The sequence below is a fragment of the Melopsittacus undulatus genome, chromosome 16, assembly GCF_012275295.1.
Source record: "Melopsittacus undulatus isolate bMelUnd1 chromosome 16, bMelUnd1.mat.Z, whole genome shotgun sequence".
Taxonomy (NCBI): domain Eukaryota; kingdom Metazoa; phylum Chordata; class Aves; order Psittaciformes; family Psittaculidae; genus Melopsittacus; species Melopsittacus undulatus.
In genome coordinates this window covers 4,033,303-4,040,713 of record NC_047542.1, presented here as the reverse complement: position 1 = coordinate 4,040,713, position 7,411 = coordinate 4,033,303, and the positions used below count along the sequence as shown (strand labels likewise).

The 7,411-nt window shown below is 60.3% G+C and overlaps 1 protein-coding gene across 2 annotated transcripts; it reads left to right on the top strand.

The window, feature by feature from the left end:
- The first annotated feature begins 2,107 nt into the window (after positions 1-2,107).
- On the top strand, positions 2,108-6,656 carry SPDEF (SAM pointed domain containing ETS transcription factor). 2 transcript variants are annotated; one of them, XM_034069850.1, is made up of 5 exons: positions 2,108-2,685; positions 3,142-3,339; positions 3,417-3,464; positions 3,862-4,005; positions 4,116-6,656. In XM_034069850.1, exons 1-5 carry the CDS (start codon positions 2,259-2,261, stop codon positions 4,292-4,294), a joined length of 996 nt encoding a protein of 331 aa, XP_033925741.1. In that variant the 5' UTR covers positions 2,108-2,258; the 3' UTR covers positions 4,295-6,656. The 2 variants fall into 2 exon arrangements, with proteins under 2 accessions (XP_033925741.1, XP_005142883.2); XM_005142826.3 differs by having other exon boundaries at positions 2,257-2,685; positions 3,865-4,005.
- The last annotated feature ends 755 nt before the right edge of the window (positions 6,657-7,411 follow it).

Below are 7,411 nucleotides of genomic sequence, written 5' to 3'. Positions count from 1 at the left end.
GCCCATCCCTGTCCCCATCCTCAGTGTGGGAGCTGGAGGTGACCCCGGAGCCTGGTCCTGTCCCAGCACCCGGCAGCTGTTTGGGAAGGGCTTTGGAAGCACCCAGAGACTTGGGAGACATCCTGAGTGCCGGGGGCCAGCCCTGCCCGAGCTCGGCTGTGGCACAACCTGTTTAACTGCGGATTTAATTCTCATTAACGGGGTCATTGTTTGAGTGTGACGGTTGGGCCCATTTCTTATTTATTTAATTCCTCTTGCTCCCAAGGGCTAATCCCAGCCCAGCTCTGTCACCGGTGCCGGGTCACTGCCCCGAGCAATGCCTTGTGTTTGCCAGGACTGCTGGGGATGACACAGGGAATCATTGTCCTCATCCTCAGACCCCAGCATTCCCTGGAATGGGGCTGCAGCCCTATGGAGCTGAGCCATGATCTGAACCCCTGGGGAGAGCAGGAGCCCTGTCCCAGCCCCAGCTTTTGGCTTGAAAGGAAGGTGTTGGAGCTGTTTGGGCTGCGTTCTTGCGGTGCCCCTTGGGCCTCAGGAATGGCAGCACCCTCCCAGCTGTGCCCTTAGCGGCAGAGCCTTGTGGGGATGGAGAAACCCCTTGGGTACTCAATGGCTCCATCCTCGTTTGGGATCAGCTCCTCCTCCCCTCTGAGCCAGATCCTGCCCATGGCAGGGCGCAAGCGTCGCAAGAACCAATTCTGTTTTCGCTTCTCTTGCCCGGAGCAGCAGGATGAGCACAGGGCTGCGCTGGTTCGGCTCTGCTGCAGTAGAGCTGTGGTGCAGAGCCCGTGCTCACCATCAGCAGCATGCGAGAGCCGGAGAGCGCTTGCCACGACTGATGCGATGACCAAAGAGCCTCGTTGAGCTCGGGCAGCGCATGAGGGGGTTTGTGTGGGTCCGTGTGGGTCCGTGTGGGTCCGTGTGGGTCCGTGTGGGTCCGTGTGGGTCCGGGCTCCCTGCGAGCATCTCCCTGCGCCCGGGGCTGCCCCTCCCGGCTCTGCTTTTCCAGGGAACTGCCCCAGGGCAGAGGGAAGCGGCTCTCAGAGCAAACATGTCCCACCCAGCGCGGCCGCTGCCTGCTCCGCGGCACGAAGTCAAACAGGGCCCCCGCCCTGGGACTACAGCACCGGCTGCGAGGGATCGGGTCCTTGTGGTGCCACCCGTGACGGGGACAGGATGGGAACGCGGCCGTCACCGTGCCCGGTGCCCAGGGCGGCTCCACAGCCCTGCTGCTGCTCCACGGCAAAGGATGCACCAGGACCCCGAGCATCCCGCAGACACTGGGGACAAGACCCCATCCTCTCCGCAGAGAGCCCCAGTGCTGTACATCAGGCTGGAGCTGCACAAGCTGTTACCGCTTCCCTTTTGTGCCGGGAGCAGCGTGGGGTTGGATTTAGCGCTGATCTTCTAAAGCTCTTCCTTTAATCCAGAGCGAATCAAGGAGAGGTTTGGAAGCCAGCGCCGTCTCTCAGGGAAACTGTTTGGGTGGTGGGGGCACTGGGTGCTGTGCACACCCCTTGTGCCCATGGGCAGCCTCTCTCCTGGCACCCGCTTTCTCTTCCCAAAGCCTCCTGGTGTCTTGTGGGGAAGTTTCCCCATGGATGGAGCTGTTCCCTGGTGTTGCTATGGAAATTCAGCAGGCTCAGGCTCATCCTCTCCTCCGTGGCCTCCAGGACTCCCGTGTGCTGGAGACAGATGGGGACGGGCTAATTCTGAGCAGTTTTCCTTGCAAGAGAATGAAAGGAAAGGTCTCGCCTGGGGCTGTTGAAGCTGGATTTGGGTGCTATTGTGCAATGGCATCCTTAGGTTAAAGCAGCAGGTCATGCTTTCCATGTGCAGAAATGCTCCTGTATGGTTTAAGCACCCTCTGATGCCCATAGGCTGCCCAAGCAAGTCCTCAGAGCCCCTGCCAAGCACAGGGCATGGGGCTGGGACTGAACTGCTGCCAACCCAGTGTGGAATTCATAGGGAGAGCCTAAGACCCCGCAGTTGTTGGGACCTGCTTCTCTCTGCTGTCTGCTGCAGCAGCGTCCTCCCCACATCAGGACAGCCCCCAGCCCCATGGCTGATCCTGAGCCTGCATTCATCCAGGGGCTTGCAGGGAGCCGTGGGTCTCTGTGGATGCTTTTTCCCCTCTAACAGGCTTAGTTCCTCCCTTTGTGCCTGGCTGCTGGGCAGAGGGCAGGAGCCGGTGCCGGGCTCAGCATCTCCTCTCCTCCTCTCCAGCAGGGTTGGAGCCGGTGCTGAGCACAGCAATGGGCAGCGCCAGCCCCGCGCTGAGCGCTCTGCCCCCCGGCCGCCTCTCCTGGCCGGACACTGCCCCACGGAACCCCCATAACCGGAGCTGGGGCTGCCCGAGCCCCCCCCCAACCCCTCAACAGCCCCTGCCCGCTGTTTGCCTGCACTACTTCGACATGATTTACTCCGAGGACATCGCCTGGACCACCAAGGACATGGGGGAGCCATCCCAAAGCAGTGCCCAAGGCGGGCAAGGGGAGGCGCAGAAGGAGCCGGAGCAATGTCCCATCATTGACAGCCAGGGCTTGGGGCTGGGGGCAGAGGGGGACCTGCAGGCCAGCCTGCCCCTGGAGGAGCACTCGCTGGAGCAGGTACAGAGCATGGTGGTGGGTGAAGTGCTGAAGGACATCGAGACGGCCTGCAAGCTGCTCAACATCGCTGCAGGTCAGTGTCCCCACAGCCATGGGGTGCAGCGAGGGAGGGATGTGCTGGAGCGGGAGCTAAAGGGAAGGGTGCAGAGCCCAGTGCTGGGTGAAGGGTAACAGCATGACCGAGCCATGCCATAGAGCCAGGGAGCTGCAGGGACACAGCAACCTTGCGCTGAGCCCTTCCCCTCTCCGGAGCTGGGGGTCCCTTCCCCTCCCAGGGCATTGATGTGAGGCTGAAAGGCACCTCCGTAACTGCACCCTGGGGATGTGTGTGGAGTGAGCACTTGGATTATCCTTTCCACCATCCTGTTGTCCCTGAATGTTAGGAATGGGCAGAGGAGTTTGTGTGGTTGGGGACGGCCTGAAGGCAGCTGCCATTACCTGAGCTAGGGGTAGGGTTGGTCCGAGTTCCCTGGGGTACTGCTGCCGTTGGGCATCACCGAGATCCTCCTTGGGGTGTTACTGCCTCCAGACCCTGTGGACTGGAGCCCCGGCAACGTGCAGAAGTGGATCCTATGGACGGAGCACCAGTACCGGCTGCCGCAGATTGGGAAGTCCTTCCAGGAGCTGTCGGGAAAGGATCTGTGTGCCATGTCCGAGGAGCAGTTCTGCCAGCGCTCGCCTGCCTGCGGGGGCATCCTGCACGCACACCTCGACATCTGGAAGTCTGGTGGGTGCTGGGCACCGGGCGGGTGGGTGATGCTGGCAATGGGAGCTGCTCCTCTGATGCCCACTCCTGCCTTCCAGCTGCCTGGATGAAGGAAAAAGCCAGCCCGGGAGATGGGAGATACTGCGGTGAGTTCTGTGCGGGCTCAGCTCCATCGGCCTCACTGGTGCATCAGACAGGTCGGGGTGTTTTCCCTGCTTTATTGCCATTATCTGGTGTGGGGGCAGCTGCTGCAGCAGCATCCGTGTGGCTGCACTCCCTCTGCTCCACAGCAGCCCCTGCAAGGTGCAACCAAGGGGAAATGCCCACAAGACTCCTGCACCCTGTGGGGCTGTGACAGGGCAGGATGGAGCGGTTTTCCCAGCTCCAAGATGGGGAGGAGAAAGCGTTGCTTCCGGATCCAGCCTCCAGAGATGGACAAGCATTGAGCTGAGGTTTTCCGGATGAGGACTGTTCCAGGCCCCAGGAACAGTGCAGAGCAGTGCGGTTTCTCTCCTCCCTCATCTCACCCATCCCTCTCCACAGCAGGAGGTGATGCTGGCTGGGCAGACAGCGAGGTGGACTCATCCTGTGCTGGCCAACCCATCCACCTCTGGCAGTTCCTCAAAGAGCTGCTGCTGAAACCCCACAACTATGGCCGCTTCATCCGCTGGCTCAACAAGGAGAAGGGTGAGTGCTCCAGCAGCCCCATGGTGGGTGCTCCGGCGGCCCCATGGTGGGTGCTGGCGGGTCGGGGGGTGCAGATAAGGCTGTAACCCCCCGGCCCTGTTTCCTCCCAGGCATCTTCAAGATCGAGGACTCGGCACAAGTGGCTCGTCTGTGGGGCATCCGCAAGAACCGCCCGGCCATGAACTACGACAAACTGAGCCGCTCCATCCGGCAGTATTACAAGAAAGGCATCATCCGGAAGCCTGACATCTCCCAGCGCCTGGTCTACCAGTTCGTGCACCCGGTCTGAGCGGAGGCCCCGGCAGGGACAGGGGACCCTCACTGCCTCCCCTGCCTCCCAGCCACAGGAACCACCTCAGCACCAAGGACCGGGATGCTGAGGGGCTCCATGCCACTGCCAATGGACCACGGGACTCCTGTCACCACCCAGCCTTGGAGAGGAGGGAGGAGCCCCCAGCTAAGGGATAAGCACCAGTGCGGGGTTGATGGGGGTGAGATAAAGGCAGATAAATCCGTGCCTGTCATGGGGCTCCCCACAACCTCGGTGCCCTTTGGCAGGGTTTGATGGTGGGAGAGGAGCTGGGGGACAGAGGAGTCCTGCCCTCAGGTCTCTTGCCCTGGCACATTGCCCCCTTACCCTACAGCCCCAGGGCATTGCCAGGACACAGGGGCCAAGCTGGACACCTCGAGATCCCCATGAGCATCAGGACCATACTCCCCTCCAGTGGGAGCCTGTCCCCTTGTCACCACCAGCCCAGTTGTGGGACCGGCTGCCCTCGGCGCCCATTAGGAGTGACCCCGTGTGCTGCACTGGGGCTGCTCTGGATTGACCCTAACAAAGCATCTCGTGGTCCTCAGCTCTGTTCAGGATGGGGGGTTCTGCCCTCAGCTGTAAGGAAAGGGGCTGCTCACAGTGGCCAGGCTTCTCCCTCTTCCCCTCCCTCCCGGGTGCTGGCTGCGGGTGGCATCGCCCCAGCCATTGTCTGGGGAGGACAAAGCACGGGCATGAGCTGGGACAATGGCATCCAAAGGGACGAGGGCACCTGCGGCTGCCCTCGGCTGTGCCCATGCGGGAGCAGCCTGGCACCAGCAGCACCCAGGGATGCTGGGAGCGGGGCGGCTGTGCCCTGGGATGGGCATCCCCTCGGATGGGAACATCCTCCCTTTGCTTCCCGGCTCCGCTTTGCCCCTCCGCAGGGATCTGGGGCATTCTGCAAAGGGAGCAGCTGTAGAAGGTGGGTGCAGGGCTCTCCACCATGGGCATCCCTGCAGTAGTGGGGGGATCCCCTGAGCTGGGACCGCATCCTCAGGCATGGGGTCACCCGGAGCCTCCCAAAGCCCCCAGGTCCTTGGCCTTGGCACAGAGCTCTTCCCTTGACTTGGATTTGTGTTTTGGGCTGCCTAATTCCAGAGTTCTGGAAAAGGGAGGTGGCAGATTTGCCATTTCCCTCTGGACAGTGAATCAGAAATGCAACCCCCTGAGCCTGGACTGGGACAGAAACCCGGTGGTTGCTTAAACTGCACATTTCCCGACAGCCTGGGTTACCTGATGTTGGTCTTTTATATTACATCTTTATTGGTTTATTTGCTTTCTGGTTTGGGCTGGCGGCAAGTTGTGGTTTAGGTTCAGATGATGGGGGGTGATGGGCCCTGGGCACCATGAGATGCTCTGTGGGAGCTTTAAAAGCAGAAAGAAGCCTGGTTCTTGTTGTTTTGGTTTTAATTTGACATAGGTGCCTGTGATGGCTCCTGCCCGTTGGGGTTTGTTCTGCCTGTTTCATAGTGCTTACATGGCAGAGAAGCAGCCACCCTTCGTTCAGCCCCGCAAGCATCCCAGCTGGAGGGCACTGAAGGAGCAGGGGAAGGAGGAAAACTGCCTTGGCCTCTGGAAAAATCGACGGGAGACAAAGGGGAAGGGGGAGGATGTGTCTTGTGATTTCCTGTGTGCGACCGATGCTCCTGCATCCCATTGGTGTGGGAAGCACCGGGAGGATGCGCTGGTGGTGCTGGTGCCCCAGATCTCTGGTCTCTGTCACAGGTCCTTTGGCTGCGCATCACTGTGAGGAAGGTGAGCAGGAAGGGGGAGAGCTGGGGCCAGATGGAGAGGGTGAACACGGGGATGTGGGGATCTGACACAGCAGATCCACTGCAGCAGGACTGGGCTTCTCACCAGACTGCTTGCAGCTCCGGCCCTTAAACAAGGGGAAATAACTCCCTTTTCTCTGCCCCCTCCCCATCAACAGCCCAGCAAGTGCCACCATAACCCCATAACCCCGCTCTCACCACCCTGTCCCCCTTGTCCATGGCCCTGTCCTGGTCATAATTCCCAAGGTTTTAGGACTCATAAGGAGCCCAAGAGGCTCTGTCATCTCTGCCAGCACCACTCGCTGTGCCAGGGTTCCCCTCTCTCCCCCTGCCCTCATTCTGCTGGGCTGGGGGCTGATGCTGGAACCAACCCCAGAAACTGCTTTATCCTGAGTTACCCCATGGCTTCCACAAGGTTTCATCCCATGTATTAGCAGGGGAGTCCCCAAAGGCAGTGGCTGCTCCTTCCCTTCTCAGCCCCCAGCACTACATCCGAGCCCCCCTCCCGCTGCACTCCAAACCCTCAGTGTGGGGGCATCCCTATAACTGTGGCTCCCAGAGGTATGGGGGGGCGGGTCCATAACCCTGACAGCCTCCTCCGTGGGGGCAAGACTGGCGCAGGGAGGCACACGAGGACCCGGACCCGAAGGATGCTGACAGAGCTCAGTTATTTTCGCTTGCTGCTTTTCGTTGTTGTATCCACGGTACTACAATCACGAGATATATATATATTATATATATACTTCTTAAATTACACCATCAATGTACAAAAACCGGGGTGCATTGCTGAGACAGGAGGTTGGTTGGGTTTTGTCTGACTGTTTTGTGTGGTTTCTGCTTTCCTGCATCCCTGGCAGGGCGAGGGGCAGCGCGGCTCTCACCCGCTGTGCCCAGCACATGGTGCATCTCCTGCCTCCTGAGAACACCTGATCCCTGGGGCCAAGAAATTCACAAAGCAACAGAGAGGAGCGGGAGGAGTGTGCGAGGAGATGAGGGTGTTGATGCTGGATGGAGTAGGGAAAACAGAGATAACCTGTAGGGAATTGCTTGGGATAGCAAACATGCCTGGGGCAGAGGGGTTGGGGTGACCGTGCTGGCTGGCAGCACCCCTGGGTGCTGAGGGCTCCTATCCATGCCACGGCCGGTTGCAGAACCCAAGTGCAGGAGGGTGAGAGCCCTCTGGGGAGAAGCAAAGGGCAAAGCTTGCATCCGTTCCCCCTTTGGCATGTCTTGTTTCCAACCATCTTCACCAGGCAGCGGCTCTGCTGCCTGCACCAAAGCCTCCTCATCCTCGGGGTGCTGCAGCTCCTGCTGGCACTGT